Genomic DNA, 21249 nt, shown 5'->3' with positions numbered 1-21249 from the left:
TTTACAACTTTGACATACATCCTTCTGAATAGCAATTCTCTCTGCTTTTCTCATCATTGATGATCACGAGTTTAATTTAATTGAAAAACGTTAGCTTGTATTTGTAAATATTTATTTTATGTATTGGCTGGTTCATTTATTTTACAAGGCAGTCAAACTGAGTAGCAGTTAAAAACGATTTTACACCCTCAGTTATACGCCGAGTAGGAATAGAAAAATTAATTTTATATTAAATAGTATGATAAAAGTAAGTAGTAATAGTAAGAAAAAAAAAATTGAAAAAATAACACCTTTCATTATTTGATGCGTGTTTAACATGGCAATCGCCGAGAATTGAATGAAAATTTTTACAATTACTTATAACTTTCAAAGCACAAATTTGAAAACGAAAACTCGAGATTCCGAAAAAGTTGAAACCATTTTTTTTTTTTTTTTTACATAAAATTAATGTATGTTTCTTTATAAGTTCACGCATATTATGCATCAAGCAAAAACATAATTTATACATTTTTATATAGAACTTTATCATACATCAATTTATTTTGATTTACATAAGATTTTTGGATGAAGAATTTCATGTTAATTTTGTAAATATTAATCACAGCTTAAGATATTCGTTTCATGTTGATTTGATTAAGTAAAGAAGGTAATGCTGAAAAAATGAGTGCTTTTTAAAAAAGTTACCAGGGTCTTATTTTCAACGCAACATTTTTTATTTGACTTAAACGTTACTTTTTTATTACTAGCATTTCGTCAAAAATCACTTCCTCTGTAATTGATCAGTTTTCGTTCAATAATCCAAATTCATTAACAGAATCTTTTATCGAACAATTTCATTCATTATTTTTAAGTGACCTTTTATTACAAAAAAGTTATATTATTTTTTTTTTACTATGACTTGCATTCTTTTTTTACTTTTATTATAAAACTTCACTGCAATCGAACTCGATGAACCTTTGGTATTTACGTGAGAAGGTTACGCGACGTAGTTGTATTGATTGGCATTATCTCGGTCTCTTTCCATATAGTCACGATCTATCAATGATTCTATTCGTTTTTTCAAATCGGCAGGCTAAAAATTAACAAAGTGTTTACCAACATTGACATTTTAATCTTGTTGAAAATAAAAAGTTAATTTCGAGTAAGAATACAAAAATACAAGCATCTCTACCTTTACTGGGAATTTGAGTTGATTGTACAGTTCACTAATAAGAAGATTGTGTGTTAATGTTTTCCTCATTTTCATTATTCTCACAATTGCTGCGTCTATTTGATACTGTCTATCTTGATAGACCCGCTCTTCCGTGGCTTTTTGCTCCTCGTTCTAAAGTATTAATAACATTTAAATAAAATAAACTATGCAAGAAATACAACATTTGAAGCACAAATTAAATTACTTATACTTACAGTCTCTTTCATTTGTATTTGGTTTATTTTTATTCTGAATAATTTATTCGTAAAGTCGGCGTTAAAGATGAATCTGTCGTTATCAGCGACATCACGACCTTTTGGATTTTTTTGGAGTACGCGTGCTTTGCCACAAGCTAACGATTGTAACGTTCTCCTTAGTTCACCATCTTCAATGTTTGTTGCTGCTTTAATTTCCTCAAAAGACAAATGGTCTGTTTCATTGAATAATATTAGAACAAGCGCTTGGAATAGCGAGACCTGTAGTTCTTTTTTGCCCTGTGTATTACAAAGTACAAATTTATCAGAAAAATTTTAACTGAATAAGCAAGTAAAGAATTAAACAAATAAAACTGATAACTAGCAGGGTTAGAAGAAAAAAACAAGTTAGTACTTATTACCTGATTGAACCATGCCTTGAGTACACAGTGACCTAAAGTAGGCTGCCATTGCAGTTTCCTGCCACTGTGTTTTCCTAAATAAAATTTGTTAAAAACATCTTGATACTGGACCATTTCTGGCGGCAAAGTGACCTCCATAACAGGATACGTCGGCCAATAACCCATTGTTAAGATAGAAACGGTGAGGTCCAGATTACTCGCTATTAGTTCATTTTGTAGATTACCCGAGTACTGCTTGAATGCAATATTTATGTCTTTGCTTAACTCCATGTCCTTGAACATGCCTTCAAGTTTACTTGTAAAACCTCCACCGCATTCTTGTTTCAGTTTGGACAGCATGGATTTTTCTGCGTCGACTGACGCCGATTTTCCCACCAGCAGTCTCTTGGCCAGGTCTTTCTTATAAAACGCTTCAAATACGTCCTTTCCATGAATAAAGCGGAATAGAACCATAATCTTGTCTAGCAGCCTTTCTAGCTCTTCCTCGGTAGCTTCTTTATTGCCAGCACGCAATTTACAATCGACGAACTTTGCTGATGAAAAAAAAGGAGCATTGAATATTTATAAAATTTTAGCAATATACTTTTGCATTCGAGTTTTTTTCATTACGCGTTTGAAATAAATAAGAATAACTGTGGAGTATTACCTATAAGTTCTGCAGGTTTATTCGCTCTTTGATTTATAAAAGCTTCAAAAGCTTCTTTTAAACTGTTTGCAAATTTTTCATTTTTGTGAAAACAGGTATTTACAATGTTGTCCATTTTATCTTTGAAATCTAACAATTCTTGCACCATAGTTTTATCTTTTTCTGGATCTATAACTATCGTTTTTCCCCTTTTCTGGTAAAATATTGAAAAAACATTAAAGCTTTTGAATTAACTAAAATAGCAGTAATGGTTAGTATAATTTCTTACCTTGATGTAGCAATTAAAGTTTAAGCATAGTTCTACCAAGCCATTTTTGATTCGACTGTACAAGTTATAAAGTAAAGACAAATCGCTGATTCTGTTTTCATCAAGCAATCCGCTAAGCCCTTTCTGTAAAATACTACTTACGTGTTCGGACAGCAACTGTTTTTCTACTGTGTGAATCAATGGCCATCTGAAGAGAAAGAGAGTTTTAATAATTTTTTAATTTCCAACAATAAAATCATAATCATTCTACTTAAAAAATTACAAAGTAAATTTACTTAGTGGTATTGTCGAGATAGTGCAAAAGTCTTTCATTCTCCTCTTGCAGTCGTTTGTCAACGTGCGCTAAGTATTCCGGCACGTCATGCTCCAGCATCAGTTTTTGACCTTCTGCTGCATATAATCTTTCTGTGGCTATAAGGAACTTGGATTCAAAAGCATCTTGATAGATTTGCAAATCAGAGAGCATTCGCAAAAGCGATTTGAGCAAGGTCCGATCGACCGTGTCTCCTTGACGCTCCTTCTCAATCAACATTAAAAGCCCTTCCACAGTGCGAGTCTGGACTAAATTATTTTCCACAATATGTTTTTTAAATAAGCCCAAGCCCATATCCCTGAAAATCTACTGTTACTTTATCACATTAACGAGATAATTATACAAAATATTAAATGTTGTTTACCATATAGATAGTATCACGGGATTTTGCAAAACATAAGTTCTATCAAGGTAAAGAAATATACTTCTGATCATTATCATTTGTCTGCAATGGGACTGCCAGCATTCATTCATCTTTTTGAGAAATATATGTCTGTCCATGGATTCAGCTAAAAATTGTTCTATGTTTGCCTTCACGTGTGTTTCTACAAGAATGGTGAGGCTGCTGTAAAGTGTTGATGCCATTTTATGACTACACATATTTTCAACAGCTTTGTAAAGCTCTTCCAAAGAATAACGAATACTTTTACTAGTTTGTATGGCCACAACAGCCTCTCTAAGTTTTTTCCATGTTTCTTCTTGATAATTTTCAGGAAGTTTTGGCTTTTCTGTAAAATTGTTTAGTACACGTTATGAAGATAAAAAGTAAACACAAAAAAAAATAAGTCGCAAAAGATTAGAGCTAACAACAAACAGGTTCTTAAAAAATGTAATCGTACCTTTAAAATTTTTTATAATAAGTTTCTTGGCAGTACCGGGTTTACCAGTAGCTAAACTTTGAGTTATTTTATTGACTCCATTGGAAAAATTTGGCCTTTTATTTTGCTGAGTATTCCCAGATGAGGTTGTCGTAGCAGCGGTGTCTGCCATTGTGATGATGAACCTTTTAGTGCTCCAGTGCCAAGGTGGTACTTAATATTACTTGTGATGACGAGCGTAACCTGAAAATCGAATAGCTTTTGCATCAGTCAGTAAAAATAGCACAAAATAATCAAATGCTAAAAGATAAACATTAATAAAGTGCATGACATTTTACTAAACAACTCTGAACATTTTTATAAAATCTTTTTCATAACGAGTATGCAAGGCAAAGCCACAGAATTTGCTATTATTTATATCTCCGCAAAGCACTTAAACAAATGATTGACAACTCACGACAGCTAAAAATACCGGTATATTCTACAAAATTAATTACTTTTTTAAAGAAACGCAACAAATATAGATCAGCAGATACAGGGAAAAAGAGGTTAAAAATGTTTGACATTCAATTTGTGTAATAAGCTTGTGCACTTTCGACGACTTTATTTTCTTTCTTACTCTTCAACTCTTTTAATTAACTCTCACTCACACTCTTGATTAATCCATTCCTGTCTCCCTCTCTCTTTGTCTCTTTTTATGTATCCTCGTAGTGATCTTGAGCAAATAACTAGTAGTAGGTATTTAGTCAGGCATCAATTTCTTTTAGAGAAGCCGCTGAAGGTGAATTTACTACAGGTATACTCCGAGAAATGAAAAAAAAAAAAAAAAAATTCAGATACTTTCAGCGTCGGCAGCGGTTTTATAACCCTTACAAGCACTACTTTACTGCAGAGCTCCAAAATGTGTCGTGTCTTCCGATAATTAATAGTTCCTTCAAATTATTCAGAAATCACTTATTGCTTATACATTTATCACACCGAATCACTATTTTAGTAATTATACGCATTGAATACGTAAATGACGCTGATCAAGGTCTGAAAGGATTATTTTTTAAATATTTTTTATTTTGCAGTATTATATACACAAACATATACACTCTTGGTAAGTAAAAATATATATGCATACGCAATTGTACATATCGTGTAGTGATTGTACATACATACGTTATGTCAGCTCTTTTTACTAAGTATAACGTGAGTCTGAGTACCTTAAATTTTTCACACACGCTCTTGTAAGTATTAATAAAAATGACTAAAATGGTACTATTTAAGATCACCATAGTACCACGATTATATAATCATTTTATGTAATTAACAATTAACTATAATGAATTTAAAAAATATTTTTTACTAAAAATCAAAAACATTTCTTAGTGTTTGTTGGTAAGGTGGCAACCGCGATTACCATAATAGCGCGTATTCGAAATATCGAAATGCAGAGTACAATACCTACATTCATCAGTTGAGTTGAGTCGATCAGACGAGACGTTCGGTCAGTTTTTGAATTAAATTGAGAATAGAATAGTTTTATCTTTTTATACTGTACTTAAGTTAGCAATTGTAATTATAGAACTCGTACTGTATAACGTGAACAAACAACGCTGTGTTGTCAAATTCGAAGGATTCGTTGATCAATACAATCTAAAATTCAATATATACAAGGAAGGACATTATTGCAATATGTAGTGTTACGTATTTGATACGGATGGACAATATATTTAACTGTTGCAATTAAAGACAATAACGAATGGACAGGTGGTTGTTTCGGAAAAACAAGATAGTATTTTGTTCCGAGAATTACATCAGACTGCTGACACTTTTCTGTTGCTGGGAGAGAGAAAAAAATCAAGCATAAACCGGCAAGTACATCAGAGCCACTTTTTCCACTTCAGTCGCGCATGTCACCGTCACGTCAACAATCCGAGTACCTACTTCTAGGTAAAGTGATAAGTATTTATGTATCAGTGTACTTATAGGATTCGTCTGTACATGCACATGCGGTATACTTTTGCAATTTTTGTATTTTTTTTTCGTAAACAATTTTTTCTATTTATTTTCAATCATCATTTTTGAAAACGATGTTTTGTATAAAAGTGATATTCAACTTGGACTTACAATATACTTAATATTTACACTTTTTTCACAGTCAGTCGAGACTTTAAAAACAATAATATCGTCTTTCAATTATTGAAGATGTTATCAACAAAGGCATTTCATGTTCTTTGGAATGTCGGTATGCAGATGTTTTATTAGCAGCAGCTACTTGAAAATAATATTACATGCCATCACTTTTTCTTCTTTGAAATTTTGACTTTCTTTTCCGCTGCATTCCAGTAGTAGAGAAGTTGAGCCACAATAATTCCATTCATCAGAGTCGAGACAGTAAACATTGCTATCATAATTGCATCTCCAGTTTCTTGAATCGATGTGAAAATTCGAGCTACAGCTCCAAATAGCAGTAAGAAAGCGGTAACAGCTGACAATTGTCCAGTGCTACCATTTGAATAATTTGTGTAGGCTTGTATTAACTGAAATTAATTTAAAAAGTCAATATTGGTTTAATTATACATAGAACGATTGCTCTATACAAAATAGAATAATAAAAACATATTACCCTACTAGTTACAATAACAGGAATATTCATAGCTTGAGCAAACCACAAAACAGTAAGAGGTACATAACCAGATACGATTGCTGCAACTACAGCAGTGTAGGCACTAAGAAATGCTGTAGCTTTCGTCATACCATTGGAATAGTATACAACTAGGAAAGCAATTGTAACCGTTTGCAACCCTAAAAATATAGCATCACCCCAAGAGCTAAAAAAAAAAGATTTTTTATTAAATAGTATAAGTGGAAAACCTACCAAACACTTGATGGTGATTCTTTTTACCTAAATGGAAATTGGCTAATGTAGCTGTACGATGCCATACTTGAAATGGCTAACAATTCTAACAGTACACTGATGATGTTTATTCCCTTTGCACTTCCGCTATTCAATATTTTCATTATTTGTGGTATTTTTACTGAAAAATAAAAGTACACGTATTAGGTTTGTTATTTTTTCATTTTAATTATTCGTCACTGCAAATGATAGTGATCAAATAAAAACTTACCCATGAAAGAGCCCGCAATAATAGCTAGGCCCAAGGCTTTGCTGAGCGTTATTTTGAAACATTCCGCTGAAAAAAAATGTTAGCGTTGTACTTATGAATGGAAAAAATTTGTCCAAAGATTTTCTCACACCTTAACTTTCGATATCTCAATAAATTCCCGGCCAGCTATTCTGTTGATACATGTTACAGATATGGTGTGAGCACAGCATTTTGCAAGCGAGAATCGTTCAATTGACACAAGAGAATTTCACGTTAGATAAAAAGTTAATACAAAGCAGGCTCGTGGTTGGTCAAAGCTATTTTGTATAATTTTTTAATATTTTGCAAGGCAATAATTGTTTTTTTTAATTAACCAATCACGTCACGTATAGGTACTTTTAAGATAATTTTTTTTTTAATTTTTAAAAATCGATTAACATCATCCTCAATTGAAAGGAGGCAAACTGTTACGTAAAAAAATACATTTATAGAAAATGGACCAAAATGAGCCCTGTATTTTTCTTTGCCAATGGGAACGTGAATTAAAAATAAATAAAAATCAAGACAATGGTTAAAGTCTGTCGTTCATTGGCTCCTGTATTGCAGATAAGCCAAGTAAGAGTTTAGATGTATCAGTAATTTTGGAAGATATGTATCCTCCTGTTATCTCTCATTTATATACGTGGCAGTAAAAAAAAAAATCGCAAAAACCACGACGACTTGCTCAAATCAATTGTTTTTATTGTTACTGGTAAGTACAATTTAAAATTCCAAAGTTTATTTTAAAAAGTAACGAGGACAAACATTGTGTGCCCATTTGATAAGTAAATACAAAATACACGGAGTTGTCCTTACCGTGCAGAAAGTTAAAATTTTCCGTGTACTCCTTCAAACATGCCTTTGTGAATAGTAAATGCTTTAAATCTTGCAGTACACTCGCCATTTTGTACTACTATTATTATTTTTCTTTCGACGTAACAGCACTTTTAACTGATCAAAACTAAACCAATTAAAATTACAAGACCAAAAAAAAAAATGAAAAAAGATGTAAAGTACAGTACGACTATAATATATTTCTCAATCACTTCATCAACCTGAAGCGACACTGCTTGCGGCAGCACTGCAACGTCTGCAATTACTGCAAGTATAGGTATCATGTATACATGTATATGCAGCTGTTTAAGTCGCGGCCGCCGCTATTTCGAGTATTATCGCACAAGCTCGAATCTCGATTATTTATCACCCCCCTTGGCGCCACCCCTTCAATATTTTTTCTCCGATCTCTTAAATGTCCCTATTTAATTAGAAAATTCAACCACATACATTTAATAGTATTAAAAATTAAGTATTTTTAACAGCTAAATTTTCAATAGCTCTAGGTAAACAATTAATTTCAATATACCTACAGGAGTTTTTAAACATTTTATTATTACAAGGCTCTATATGATTTATCGTTAGCTAAAAAAAAAAATGTACTATTGGATGATTTTGTGGGATCGTTTTTCACTCGAGATACCGCAGTCCCCTTTTTTTGGATGTATTTAATTGATCTACAATTAAACCTAATTTTAAAAGAAAAGTTTTAGTTTCATCAGTGGCGTCCAATTATAATTACTATATAGATATAATTATATTAACTTATACTGTGGCTTATTAGAGTTGCACGCACCAACAGTCATAATTGACGATTCAAAATCTAAGTAGGTGTGTAATGTTGTATTCTTTTGGAACAAGAGAAAAATGATGATGGGTGCCTATATACATACATATAACATACGTAGAATTTGTTAGTTGCAATGTTGTAACTTTGTAGGTTACAACATTACAGGTCGAAAAACACACGCGATGGAAAATTTTTAGTGCCCAACATCTCAAAGTAAATTAGCAAGTTAAAAATGCCGCACCACATGACGGACACAAGTGTTAAGTGAAGTGACAAAATCATCGGGAGCTGATAAAAATCGTAGCGAAAAAAAAAAATAATAATAATACCCAATCTCAACGACTGGCACCCACAATCAACCAAAGGTAAGTAATATCCAAGTTTTTTTTTTTTTTTTTAATTTTAGTCACGCGTTGAAGTTGCAGCATCAGCATTAACACCGCGATAAAGTTAAATTGCCACGGTTTCCGGTCCAATTTTCGAGTTTTAAATTACCGTTAGGTAAGAAATCTAGAGGGTTTGGGGATTCCAGGGCGTCGCGGGTGATCGCCAACCACACAAAAACACGACTCCCCGATTTGAACGAGCCATTAGCGTGTGTGCAATACAACATGTATACATGCACAAGTTGCGGGGGGGGGGGTATATAGCAAAAAGGTAGGACATACACGGGATTGCGTGCTCGCATGTGCTTAAGTGGAAAGAAAAAAAATTTTGCTTTTCTTCCCTCTCGTGGCCCCCCGCGCACACGTGCTCGTAGATATAGGCATGTACATATAAGTTGCAATAATTTCGTTTGAGACGTCACGGGGAGGGAGCAAAGTACAGGGGTGGTTACTATACACGTGTAGCTGGTGGAATTTGCCAAAGTAGGTGATGGAGGCGATGTGGCCTGGCCGCGATATCGAAAACTGGGTCAGTCAGCTAATCGTGCGATTCCATGTATTATACATATATGTATATACCTATTTTTATATGTATCTATACCACATGTGTATGCCTCTTGGGCTCGGGTGATGTGGGGGGGTACACACCCCCCGAGGTATAGGCATTACCTGTATAAGCTATAATGGCACGAGCGATCGAGAGCCGAAAGCTCAGTGCTCACGAAGTAATGTAGGGGAATGGTCGATCGCTTGCCGATTTTCTCGTTAACCGATCGAGCTACCCCGCGCTCGCGGAGATCGGCCGTTTTAATCGAGGCGAAACATGACAAAGCTTACCTGATGTACATATACAACGCGTAAGGTGGTTCAATTAAACACGTACTACTAATCGTTGAAAAGTAAGAGATGTCGTCGACGGAAGCGGCTGCGAGCAAGACGTCGGTCCCGGCCTCGCCGGTGAAATCCGGTTCGGCGAGTCCGACCGCATCGAAGCAACAGGAGACGCCCGTTAAAACAACGACCCGGTCGCCGTCGCCTCCGACTCGGCATCACCATTCCAACCAGCCGGCGCATCCGAACCAGCAGCAGATGGAGCACTTCCAGCGGATCAAGCGGATCGTCAAGAGCGCCATTGCCGAGCGCAAGACCTTCATGATATGTGGCCGAGCCCGCGTCATCCGCGAGTGCCTGCTCGCTAGGGGCTGGTGCGAAAAGTACCATAGGAGGAGCGTCGCCGATACCAGCGGCGGTGGTAGCGCCGCCTCACCGCCACCCAGTCAGTTATCACCATTTTTTCGCCTTAATATACGCACCTTCATCGCGTCGTGCACCCATACACACATACACCCACTAAATCATCACAAACGATTGAGACACCATAAAGAATGTACGCGTGTACTGCATATAGCAGTGGGCGATCTGCTTCAGTTGAGCGTGGACTCGAACCCGTCGGCTCTGATGGCTGGGATCGGTAATCTCGCCGAGCGGCAAAACGAGCGGCTGCTGGTCTCGAGGATGCTGTCTAACCACACCGTCGACTTTCTCTGGAACGCCGGCTCCGTGTGGACCGGCTGGCCGTCCCAGGACAACAAGACCACCATCTTCAACCGGTATGCCCGGGCCAACTTCACGTCCAAGGTTTATGGCTGTTGTTTTCTCATCGCCCGGGTCATGGGTTGTAAATTTGTCCATCGTGTATATGTTTATTATTGCATCGTCCAGGTGGGCCTGTGCTCCAACGTGCGCCAAATGCACTGGTACTACGAGGCCGGTATAGCCAACACCCTGTTCCCGCGCTGCTACAACATCAGCCAGTCCGACCAGCTGCACGCCTTCATCGACGACTTCAGGCGCGTTCAACGACGCAACTTCTCATCACGCGAGCGTAATAATACACATGTTGACGAATCGTTATAATGTATAGGCTGACCGCGTGCCTGTCGCTGCTCAAGTGGTTCGCGGGCAAGGTGGCGGCCGAGGGTGAGGAATCGGTGAGGGCCGCCAATGGCGTCGTTCCCATGAAAGCCCTGGACTTTGCTCTCGGCCGGTGCAGCGACTTACTCGGCAGCAAGTCCCACGAGGACATTGACCAGGACCTCGAGAAGGTCTGGTCCCACCAGTGGGAGCAGTTCATCACCTGGTACTACAAGCTCGTCCACGGGAACGCGCTGCTCATAAACAACGGCGTACCGCTCAACGTAAGCTGTATATATCATGCGCATAACACATGTATACCGATACATGTAATATATAAGCCATTGGACTTTGTTAACGTTCGGTCACGAGGACAGAAGTACGCGCTGGGTGCGCAAAATCTCTTGAAGAGGCTGAAAAAGTACTGGCCGCAGCTCGACATGGACGGCACCATGAACATATGGATATTGAAGCCGGGCAACAAGAGCCGGGGTCGGGGTATCGCTCTCATGAACAAACTCGACGACATAATGGCCAAGGTCAATCCGACGAACAAGGCCACGGACACGCGCTTCGTCGTACAAAAGTACATCGGTCAGACAGTACAAACAAACAAAACAAAACGAGAAAAAAAAAAAAAATGATAACAATGCCTTCTCATATCGATTTTTTTTTTTTTTTTTTTCCATTACTTAATAATTTACCAAGTATTTTGTGTATTTGTATACATACGTGCCATTCACCTGCGATGGGCTCCCGTGTATACGTCGACCACCGGCGATTCGACGATTGCAGAGCGTCCGCTTTTGATTTACAACACCAAGTTCGATATCAGGCAATGGTTCATCATCACCAATGCCCAACCGTTGACCCTTTGGATGTACAAGTATACCTACTGCCAATATACATATATATTGTTATATCGATACGTTCGCGCATTTGAAAAAAAAGTAGGTGATACATTCTTTTTTTTTTTCGGTATCCAGAGCGAGCGTGCAGCTAATTAGTTTTTCGATATACACGAATTAATTGTTACAATGATAAAATGTAGTGAAAGCTAATCACATGCTCAGCTGTATGGCGTATGTAAAAGTCCCGGGGACTGCTAGATATAACTTACAATAAGCTCAAAGTCACGATCTGGAGGGAGGAAACTAGGCCAAAGAAATTTAATTTCCTGCGATTACGTTGGTATACATATAGGTGTACAAGACGCGGCGCTTTTTTTTTCAGAGAGAGCTACCTGCGCTTTTGCTCGCAAACGTTTAGCCTGACGAATTTCCACGAGTCCATCCATCTGTCCAACAACGCCGTCCAGTGCAAGTACAAGAACAGCCCCGACAGGGACGCTGCGCTGCCTGCGGAAAACATGTGGGACATTGCTGCCTTCAAGGAGTACCTGAGGTAAGCGCGAAACACGCGACATCGTGTACGGAGCTGTTCATTATTCGCCAAGCCAGTACTTACAGGGGAGTCCGAGGTAACGAGGACGCCTGGGACAAGCTGATATATCCGGGGATGAAGGAGGGCTTGGTCGGGTCATTGTTGGCAAGCCAAGAGGCGATGGACCAGCGAAAGAACAGCTTCGAGCTGTACGGAGCCGATTTCATGGTGATGGAGGACTTTTCTGTTTGGCTCATCGAGATCAACAGCCATCCGGACATGAGCAACTCGACAAGCGTAACGACGCGACTCTGCCGCAAAGCCATGGAGGACACGATCAAAGGTACCACCAGTAACCCTACTTCAGGTGATGTCCATGGAAATTGTTACGATATAATCGCCCCCTATCCTCCCCAGTGGTGATAGACCACAGGGAGAACTCCAACGCCGACACGGGCGGCTTTGAGCTCGTCTACAAGCAAAAGTTGTCCTCCTGCCAGGCCTACCTGGGCTCGGCTCTTTCGCTCCAGGGAACGCGGATCTCGTTGTCCCCCGGGGACGGTAGCAAGCGCTCGAGTACCAACAGCAACACCACCGCCATCGTAACTCCGGTATTTTAGTATTTACCTAATGCCCATTTGCGATGTATCAAAGTGAGAGACACACACGCGAAACCCGCAGGCTTCGTTGAAGAAGAAAAGAGCTCCGTTGCTCCAGCAACAGCAGCAAACGGCGATTCGCGTGGGTCCGGTGCTCGTCGATCTCATGGAGGAGCTCGAGTTGCAGTTGGACAACGAATTCTACGAGTATCTCAAGCTACGGACGCCGAGCGGCATGTCCCGGCAGATACCGGCTCTGCGCGAGGCTCCTCCTGCGCGTGCCGATCTCGTTACCGGTCAAGTCGACCCGGCCCCCAGTTTGCGTAGCCGCGACGTAGAGACGAGCACCGCGACTCCCAAGAGCGTTCACCTGCAAGACAGCGACGACGCCGGCGAAACGACCATGCCGAGGGCGATCAAGTCTTCGCTACCGGTCTCTGATCTGTTTATTCATTTTCTCACACTTTCTTAATTTTTATTTTTTTACTTGTCGATAACCGATTTTTCGTAGCTTAAGGCCGGCACTGAAAAATCGGCCAAGAGCTGTGCGAAAAATTGCTCGAACAAACGGAGAACCAAGACATCCCAAGCAAGACGCGCCGAGTTGCCAGAGTCCTCGCTGACGTCGCAAACTACTCGGATGCTCATTTCGAGGATCGAGGACATGAAGAAGGAGGTGGCCGTGAAAAATAAGGCGGCTTTCTCGAGTACGACCATCAAATCGAATCGCGTTGCAAAGGTGGACAAACATTCGATACGTTGGCGCTCTCGAGTTGCTTACTACCTTTTGAGTATGTGGTTTGATATTATTTTCGATTTTAAAGGTGGTGAATTATCAAGTGTCGAAATTACCCAAAGGGAGCGAGCATTCACTATCGAAGAAGTCATATCTCGATAAAAAAATCATCAGTGTGATTCCCAGTGAATCTACGGCATCGAATAAAGAGGAAAAAAAGGGAAAAATTTTTGAAACTAGAGAAAAAAGTAACAAAAAAAATAATCAAGTTCTGATCAACGTCTCGGACCTATATGCCGTTGGATTAGCTGTGAATAAATAATAATAACAATTATCTCGCAAGTGTAAAAATTACTTTGAATATAATTTAATAACTAAATTACTTCATAATTGTATATGTACATACGTATGTAACAAAAATCTGTTGTTCGTTCTGAAACTTCTCCAATCACAATTGTAAAATAATATATTTTCACAATAAAACAACGAAACGTGTATATTTATCGATAAAAAAAGGTTTACCGATTCCTTGAATTATCTTTATGTGTGATTTTCGTGTTTCAACCAAAAAGGATAAGGTAGAATTGAAAGCTTGGTCCAAATACTCAATTTAGTCGTAAATTCGTGAATTTTACTGTACTTTACAATAATTATACGGAACAGAATGCAAAATCAACATTCAACAGGTTGTCGCACCCAAGCATGTATAATTGAGCACTTCATTGTTTAAATTAATTTGCGAAGAAATTTACAATAAGCCCTGCATTTCTTGCATAAATTGCAAATAAGCATCGTCCTTCGTTTTAACTTGCGGCACGGCCTTAGCCGCATTTTGATTTTCTGCAGCAGCGGCCGCAGCTGCAGCCATCGCTGCCGCCGTCACTGCGGCAGAAACAGCCGAAACAGAAGGTATCCGCTCGGGCATCCGTGTAGGCAAGGCGGAAGGAGTGGCCGAAGGTTTCTTCTTTTCATCGCCCCTTTTGACGCGCAACGATGTTGGCAAAAATCTCGTGACATCGGCCGCCAGATTTCTGATTTGCGGTTTGGCTTCGATCGTTGTAGAACTTTTGCCGGCTGCATCTTTGTTCTTCCGGGCGTTTATCAGCTGTGGAGCCGCCGAAAGTACATTGGGCGTCTTTTGGGCATTTGCCATCATATTCGAGGGCATAGGAGGCGGTGGAGGTAAGCCTGGCATTTGCATTTGTGGACCCATCATTCTGGGCATCGGCATTGGAGCTCCCGGCCGCATCATCCTCGGCATACCTGGTGGTGGTCCTAAATAAAACATAATACAATTTTTCACTGGACGAATATTCTGGAAAAAAATAAACGATGCACGAATATATTACCAGGGGGAAGTCTTATTCCCATACGAGGTGGTGGTGGTGGCGGAATTCTCATATGTAACGGGGGAGGAGGTGGTCGGTACATCAGTGGAGGCGGCGGTGGTAGTCCCATTAGGGGCATAGGTGGTTGCACAGTTGGAGCGTTCGGCGGCATAATGTTAACATTTGGCATTTCATTAGTCGGTTGCTCGGTTGGATTATCCTGCTCTCCATTTGCGGAATCGTTTTCCAGCAAGGATAGACGAGCGCTCAAGTCTTGAGCACGTTCTGACTCGCGTTTCTTGTGTACCACTTCCATTTCCTTCATAAACTGATCGATATCTTGACCAGCCATGGCCAACATTTTTTGCTGCAAGCTGGTTGGCTTATTTTTTGCCAATTCTTTCTCCTTATTTTTCTCCAAATCTTTATTGCTACTCTCGTGTTCGTCCCTCTTATCGTCATCAGTTTTATCATCGTCCGCGAAACGAATTGTCTTTGATTTGTGAGTTGTTTTTACCTAGATTTTTACAAAAGTTAATTTATACATATTTGATTTTTATGGTTAAAGCCAAAGAAAAAGTAGTAGCTTACCTTATCGTCATCTTCGTCATCACTAGGGCCCAAATCTGGAGGTGGAAAAGGCGGTACACCTGGGGGCTCTCTGTTGATTGGCAATGTATTGGACGTGGCCATTGATGAATATAAACTAGTTTTCTTTAATATACTTGGTGGCACAGGAATGTTTACTAGTGGATGATGTTGTGGAAGGTAATGTGACTGTACTGGATACGAATGTAGGGGTGGTTGTGGCATATCTGGTAGTGGAATTTGAGATGTCAAGGAGCCTGTGTCAACATCAAAAAGAAAAAAACCGTTTTAATAACTATTAACGTATTTCATGGATAATTTGATGATTGAAACAATATTTTACCTGGATAAATCCTATTGATGTCGTTTCCTGTAGCAGGCAAAGGAATTTCATCAATCTGTACTTGTTGAGCGTGTCTTACAGCCTCAAAGTAAGAAACCAGTTCTATCCTCCTCCTTTCGTACTGTATCATCTGTTCTTTGAGTTCCACCCACTTTTCTTGATCATCCTTAGCCTGAATTGAAAATTATTCATTTTTATCACATGTAACACACCGGTAGTTTGGTAATAATTCAATTCAGAAATTTGTCAAGTATACTTACATACATTTTTAACACCCTGTCAAGTGTTTCTTTTAATTTTTTTCTTTTGTCTTTTAATACCTTCTCATTCAATGGTGGAGGTTGCATGACATTATATTCTGCAAAAAATTGTTTTCTCATTACACTGGGACAATATTTTTCAATATGTGTTTAGGACATACCCATTTGATCAATCTTTTCCATTTCTTCTATTATTTGACTAGGATCCTTTCCTTTTAAAACTGCTGCTCGTACCAACTGTCTCTGTTTTTTATTTTTCTTCAATTCTTTCTTCCGAGCTTCTTTTCCTATAAATTGCGGGAAAAAAAATTATGGTGTACATTCAACAATGAAAGTTACAACGTCAGTGATAAGAATTACGATTTTATACTTACTTGCTTGGTCTGTGGGGTTCATGTACTTCCCACTTTTTGTTGTGTTTATCGATCTTCGACCCATTTTGATTATTTATTATGTTTTTATCTTCAGTGAAAAGACCAATTAATTTTAAACTGCAGGTTTCATTCAGATCTGCAAATACGTTAACTTGTTTTTATTTATGTGGTTATTTTCATCATGAAATTTACATTAGCAGAAAAAAACTGGTAGAATTGAATGTAGGCAAAAAAAAGGAATACTTGTTGATTAAAAACAAGAAACAAGTTGGCTTGAATGAATTGTTGACAAGACAAGGTTTAAAGGTTATGATCGGGCGTTTAGATAATTATCGTACACACACACCTCCTTTTTTAAGGTGGCTCCTCACTATAAATCCCACAAGAAGAGTAAGCATACTGCAACACAGCTTTTCATTGGCTGTGGAGGTTCTTGACTAAAAATGGATAGGTACCTATAGTCCCTTCAAAAAAAGTTTAGTCACATCTACACTGTTGACCTATATCGTACAATACAGTGACCCGAGCAGACGTATGTATACAAATCTGACAACATAACCCTTGTATGTAAATAATAATAAGCTGACGATAAGTACCTATAATAATAAGCCACGGGTGACCAAAGACAAAAAAACTTTAGAAAAAATCTACAAGTTATTTATTAGTGACGAGTAAATACAACCGTGTCCTAACTTTATCGTGTCATATTCTATTAATTTTATCTATTAGTCAAAAAAGTACATAAGTCAGCCCCGCATTAAATTATTTTCTTAGTTCAGCGTCTCATTTATTTTTATTATAATTACGATTCCCCACAACTCCTATTCATTTAACGTACAACTTTCTGACCAATTCAAACTACGCGGGCTACCGCTCTTCGGTGTAGCAGACGCCCCACACTTTTCATCTGTTCCGTGACTTGCACAGTTATCTACTATTTTCACAAAATATCCTATAAAACCCATGGTAATGTCCAAGTACCTGAATGTCGTTGGAAAGATTCTGATTTCTTCTATCTGCTACATAGTTTTCTATTAAGAACTACAGTATCTTTGCTGAGATATCATACAACCTGCGCCACCAATTTGACGACCCTCTATCGAGCCCTCTATAAGAGGCCATGTTACAGAGTTTATTTTCCAGTTAGTTTTTTTCAACAATTTTGGTGGTGACGAGGTCTAAAATTTTGGGAAAAGACTCCTTGCACCTTCAAGAATCATCCTTTAAAACATCATTTAATACTCCAGTGTTTTGATTTAGTGAGGAGCCACCTTATTTTCATGATTAAATTACTATACATTATTCGATTGTACTGTATGTAATTTAGAAGAGTACGTATTTATTATTTATATACACAGGTATCAAAATTACAACCGAGTTGGCTCTCTTCCTCTCTTGCAAATTCGCAACCGAGACTACAAATAATATATATATATAAATCACTAATTTCGAGACTTCGAGTATTTCGATAGAGTTCGATACACTTATTTCTCGCTTCGAGTCTGCTTCGAGACACTCTATAAAATACTTGTGTAGAAAATGTAGGTGGGGCGCTGTGTTTTGAGTGTTTTTTTAAATAGTTCATCCAATAATATGTAATTGTTGACAAAACAACAAAAGTACTTGCCCATTCCCTTACAAAGTCTTCAGGTGTAAAAAAAATTCAAGAATAACAACGACAGCCAGTTCTTAATCTGAACCCTCATCACATATCCTATATCATGGTGTGGTTATCTCTCAGGTGTTACTTTTGTATTTAATTGTATTATTTATAAACTTTGCGATGGACAATTATTTTTTTTTTTTTTTTTTTTTTTTTTTTTTTTTTTTTTTTTTTTTTTTTTTTTAGTGTGCTTGGCCGAAGTTTGCTAAAGTTAAAGTCGTCATGGAGTTTTGTTATTTTCATGACAAACTAATATAAAGCCACACTTGTGTCAATTAGAAATCAAGAATAACAAACACTTTTTTATCGTTCACTGATCGTTGTCGCCCATATAATTGCTTGTTAATGTACGTACGCCGATAGTACTTGAAAAATGCGCCACTGTAATCCATCGTTTTGTTGCTTGAGCAATGAGGATCATAGGATTTTTCATTTTTGCTCCAAGAGAAGTGTATACTGGATATTTGCCTGTCTCAGGATAGTGTTAAATTTTATTCCACAGACCGGATACATTCATCCAGATGAATATTTTCAATTCATAGAAGTGGCTGCAGGTAAAGATAATTTGTTAAAAAATAAAAAATAAAATTTTGAGTCAACGCTTTAATCATCGATGCTTTGACAGGTGATACTTTTGATATTGAAGTTTACAAGCCTTGGGAATTCAATGTCACGTTTCCCGTAAGAAATTCGCTGATTCCTCAATTATGTGTTAAATTTCCTTACTTTTTATTGCAAGGCCTTAATCCATATTGTGAACACTTTTTTGGTACTACTTTAAAGAGTCCATACTTCCTAGTAGTATTTCCACGCCTTATGATGACCATTTTGTCATTCATATCAGATTACTGTTTGTACAAAATTTGTTTAATTCTTCATGAACCTTACATCAATAGATTAACAGTTTTTGCAAGTTCTTATGTTGTACTGGTACATTGTACTAGAACGTTATCGAATTCCATTGAAATAATGTTAACTTCTATATTACTTTATCACGTTGCAAGATGCATCGAATTATCTAATAAGGTTGGTATTAATATAATTTTAAAATAGTATTAATCCATTCATTTTATGCAATAATACGCACACTTATAATCAATTTTAGGTAGTTGTACAGAATGATTTTTTAATGGATAAATATCACAAAGCCAAGACTGGAGTGGAACGAACAAAAATTTACAAACTGCGTGGATCATTGCCTCTACATTCCTTGAATGACTGTCTATTGCTTGCAACGGTTACAGCTTTTGGTATTTTTAATAGGCCAACTTTTATAGCGTTTGCAGGGCCTCCAATATTTTTTTGGTTTCAAAGAGGTTTAGGCTCTATAAGTATCGGATTTTTAGATTTTCACATTAGATTTTACCTATTCGTTTTCTTCACGATTCCAACTATTCTCGCAATGATTTTGTTTGACAGTTTATATTTTGGATACCTTACTATAGCAGAAATAAGCAGCTTTGAAATAAGCATCAACAACTTTGTGGTCACCCCATTAAATTTTTTAAAATATAATTCAGTCACAAATAATCTTAAACATCACGGACTTCATCCTCGCTTTTTGCATTTTCTCGTCAATATGCCGTTGCTTTTCAATGTTGTGGGTGTCATTGCTGTCATTACTCTCATCAAAATGCTTAACAGGTAAAATAAATTCATAATCATCCAGCACTTTGTATATTCAATCGACACGAAAAAAATATCGATATTCATATTTGCATTCACTCGAATTTTTAGCTTTTTAAGAGGTAAGTGGCTTGAGTTGCCGCGAATACAGAGCATCGAAAGCCTAATGATATCATCGTTTGCGGTTCCTGTTGCTTTGCTCTCTATTTTTCCACATCAAGAGCCAAGATTTATTATACCAGTTCTTCTGCCACTAGTATTTTTGTTTGCCCACTGGGTTGAAGACCCCTTAGATGCAAGTACAGTAAATGTTGCTCCAGAAACTAATCAACAAACTTCGACCACGAGCTCAAGAATTACCGAAAAAAATGTTTTAAAAGTCATTTGGTACGTGAGTAATATTATTTTAGCAATATTTTACGGTTTTTTACATCAAGGTGGAGTTTTACCTTTAACGTCTCATTTGTCAAAAGAGCTAAAGTCTAAGCCTTATTTAACTCATATTCACGTCATGACGTCGCATACTTACCCTATACCGACGGGTCTTTTACACTTAAGAAATACGAAAAAAGAGTACACCAGTAATTTAGGACATAAGTATACGCTCACCAAAGATTTTTACGTTGATGAACTAGGCTCTAGCGATGCACAGTTTATAAATAATAGGATTTGCCAAACAATCAAGAAATGTGAATACAAGTGGCATGTTAAAAAAATACCCTACAGACTGTATTATGCGTTGCCTTCTAGTTTTTACAATGAATTTAAATATTCAGGATCATCTTTACAATGCACGAATAACACTGCAAAGGATTATAAATTTCATATTGTTCAGACTTTTAGTCCGCACTTATCAATAGAGCACATGCCAAAAGTAGATTTTTTTCACAATTTCTTTAGCGCGTCATTTATTTTTTCATTTGATTTGGCTCCCAAGCTACCTGATAAAATTTTTGGATACTTGCAACAATTTGATCTGCTACTTTTGCGTATTGAAAATCCAAATGAAAGATGATTAATGTAGACATGTGGACTTGTTATTTTGCATATACATCTTTTATCATGGATGTATGTGCAAAAATAAGCGTGGCCTTATTAACTAAAAAAAATGGATGGATCAAAGTGATGAAGAAAAAATCAACGCGCATCAATCAATGCAAATTTCAAATTCGGAATTTTTATTTTTGTGATATTAATGCTCATCGAATTATTAGTTCCTTACAGGGTAGCAAAAGTAAACAAATAATTAAATAGACTGCATGTAGTTACTATTATACTCGTGATAAATCGACAGTTACCACTTGGTTTAGTATGAAAATATTTAAAAAAATGGTAATTTGAATCAAGGATCAAATTTGTATAAAATAGTGAATCTCTTTTAGTACGTTTGTTTAATTTGTCATAAAAACTTGACGTTATTGCAAGTTACATAGCAGTA

At 37.4% G+C, this 21249-nt stretch overlaps 5 protein-coding genes across 10 annotated transcripts; 2 read left to right on the top strand and 3 right to left on the bottom strand.

Annotated features, from left to right (window-relative positions):
- Positions 1-691: 691 nt before the first annotated feature.
- Positions 692-4939, bottom strand: Cul4 (cullin 4). Of its 4 annotated transcripts, none has more exons than XM_014364235.2 (10): positions 4504-4939; positions 3875-4096; positions 3400-3763; positions 2998-3333; positions 2723-2909; positions 2455-2647; positions 1809-2341; positions 1408-1686; positions 1172-1324; positions 692-1072 (listed from the first exon to the last, which is right to left on the bottom strand). In XM_014364235.2, the coding sequence occupies exons 2-10, from the start codon at positions 4023-4025 to the stop codon at positions 977-979; spliced, it is 2292 nt and encodes a 763-aa protein (XP_014219721.1). In that variant the 5' UTR covers positions 4026-4096; positions 4504-4939; the 3' UTR covers positions 692-976. The 4 variants fall into 4 exon arrangements, with proteins under 4 accessions (XP_014219721.1, XP_014219716.1, XP_014219720.1 ...); XM_014364230.2 differs by lacking the exon at positions 4504-4939 and adding an exon at positions 4351-4480; XM_014364234.2 differs by lacking the exon at positions 4504-4939 and adding an exon at positions 4311-4352.
- A 1013-nt stretch (positions 4940-5952) lies between these two features.
- On the bottom strand, positions 5953-7987 carry LOC106647801 (mannose-P-dolichol utilization defect 1 protein). The gene is made up of 5 exons (XM_014364342.2): positions 7804-7987; positions 6970-7035; positions 6747-6879; positions 6468-6672; positions 5953-6381 (listed from the first exon to the last, which is right to left on the bottom strand). The coding sequence occupies exons 1-5, from the start codon at positions 7889-7891 to the stop codon at positions 6139-6141; spliced, it is 735 nt and encodes a 244-aa protein (XP_014219828.2). The 5' UTR covers positions 7892-7987; the 3' UTR covers positions 5953-6138.
- Positions 7988-9903: 1916 nt separating this feature from the next.
- LOC106647695 (tubulin glycylase 3A) lies at positions 9904-13951 on the top strand. The gene is made up of 12 exons (XM_089594866.1): positions 9904-10246; positions 10409-10635; positions 10720-10847; positions 10922-11195; positions 11289-11505; positions 11707-11797; positions 12145-12315; positions 12381-12637; positions 12712-12905; positions 12976-13326; positions 13405-13632; positions 13718-13951. Exons 1-12 carry the CDS (start codon positions 9904-9906, stop codon positions 13949-13951), a joined length of 2715 nt encoding a protein of 904 aa, XP_089450992.1.
- Positions 13952-14154: 203 nt separating this feature from the next.
- On the bottom strand, positions 14155-16889 carry LOC106647785 (uncharacterized). 3 transcript variants are annotated; one of them, XM_089594212.1, is made up of 9 exons: positions 16766-16842; positions 16523-16658; positions 16310-16435; positions 16149-16246; positions 15889-16060; positions 15549-15802; positions 14979-15474; positions 14513-14904; positions 14155-14449 (listed from the first exon to the last, which is right to left on the bottom strand). In XM_089594212.1, exons 2-9 carry the CDS (start codon positions 16584-16586, stop codon positions 14378-14380), a joined length of 1674 nt encoding a protein of 557 aa, XP_089450338.1. In that variant the 5' UTR covers positions 16587-16658; positions 16766-16842; the 3' UTR covers positions 14155-14377. The 3 variants fall into 3 exon arrangements, with proteins under 3 accessions (XP_089450338.1, XP_014219805.2, XP_089450335.1); XM_014364319.3 differs by lacking the exon at positions 16766-16842 and adding an exon at positions 16869-16889 and having other exon boundaries at positions 14155-14904; XM_089594209.1 differs by having other exon boundaries at positions 14155-14904.
- A 1189-nt stretch (positions 16890-18078) lies between these two features.
- PIG-Z (phosphatidylinositol glycan anchor biosynthesis class Z) lies at positions 18079-21052 on the top strand. The gene is made up of 5 exons (XM_014364247.2): positions 18079-18246; positions 18372-18739; positions 18811-19211; positions 19291-19829; positions 19923-21052. The coding sequence occupies exons 2-5, from the start codon at positions 18559-18561 to the stop codon at positions 20824-20826; spliced, it is 2025 nt and encodes a 674-aa protein (XP_014219733.2). The 5' UTR covers positions 18079-18246; positions 18372-18558; the 3' UTR covers positions 20827-21052.
- Positions 21053-21249: the final 197 nt, after the last annotated feature.

Source organism: Copidosoma floridanum, unplaced genomic scaffold, assembly GCF_036245765.1.
Source record: "Copidosoma floridanum isolate Cflo_tuat_1 unplaced genomic scaffold, Cflo_Japanese_pri ptg000021l, whole genome shotgun sequence".
NCBI lineage: Eukaryota > Metazoa > Arthropoda > Insecta > Hymenoptera > Encyrtidae > Copidosoma > Copidosoma floridanum.
The sequence above is the reverse complement of the archived record's forward strand: the minus strand, read 5'-3'. Positions and strand labels throughout refer to the sequence as shown.

Bases quoted from the DNA above. Each gene is read 5' to 3' on its own strand.
- Cul4 (XM_014364235.2), bottom strand. From the start codon at position 4,025: ATGGCAGACACCGCTGCTACGACAACCTCATCTGGGAATACTCAGCAA. The intron at 2,910-2,997 runs GTAAATTTACTT...CTTTCTCTTCAG, and splicing joins TATCTCGACAATACCACTAA to ATGGCCATTGATTCACACAG. The intron at 2,342-2,454 runs GTAATACTCCAC...TTTTTTCATCAG, and splicing joins TAAACCTGCAGAACTTATAG to CAAAGTTCGTCGATTGTAAA.
- LOC106647801 (XM_014364342.2), bottom strand. From the start codon at position 7,891: ATGGCGAGTGTACTGCAAGATTTAAAGCATTTACTATTCACAAAGGCA. The intron at 6,880-6,969 runs GTAAGTTTTTAT...TTTATTTTTCAG, and splicing joins TATTGCGGGCTCTTTCATGG to TAAAAATACCACAAATAATG. The intron at 6,382-6,467 runs GTAATATGTTTT...AATTAATTTCAG, and splicing joins CTGTTATTGTAACTAGTAGG to TTAATACAAGCCTACACAAA.
- LOC106647695 (XM_089594866.1), top strand. From the start codon at position 9,904: ATGTCGTCGACGGAAGCGGCTGCGAGCAAGACGTCGGTCCCGGCCTCG. The intron at 11,506-11,706 runs GTCAGACAGTAC...CGACGATTGCAG, and splicing joins CGTCGTACAAAAGTACATCG to AGCGTCCGCTTTTGATTTAC. The intron at 11,798-12,144 runs GTATACCTACTG...TTTTTTTTTCAG, and splicing joins TTGACCCTTTGGATGTACAA to AGAGAGCTACCTGCGCTTTT.
- LOC106647785 (XM_014364319.3), bottom strand. From the start codon at position 16,586: ATGGGTCGAAGATCGATAAACACAACAAAAAGTGGGAAGTACATGAAC. The intron at 16,061-16,148 runs GTAAGTATACTT...TTTTCAATTCAG, and splicing joins ACAGGGTGTTAAAAATGTAT to GCTAAGGATGATCAAGAAAA. The intron at 14,905-14,978 runs GTAATATATTCG...TGTTTTATTTAG, and splicing joins GGGAATAAGACTTCCCCCTG to GACCACCACCAGGTATGCCG.
- PIG-Z (XM_014364247.2), top strand. From the start codon at position 18,559: ATGCGCCACTGTAATCCATCGTTTTGTTGCTTGAGCAATGAGGATCAT. The intron at 18,740-18,810 runs GTAAAGATAATT...ATGCTTTGACAG, and splicing joins ATTCATAGAAGTGGCTGCAG to GTGATACTTTTGATATTGAA. The intron at 19,830-19,922 runs GTAAAATAAATT...TCGAATTTTTAG, and splicing joins CTCATCAAAATGCTTAACAG to CTTTTTAAGAGGTAAGTGGC.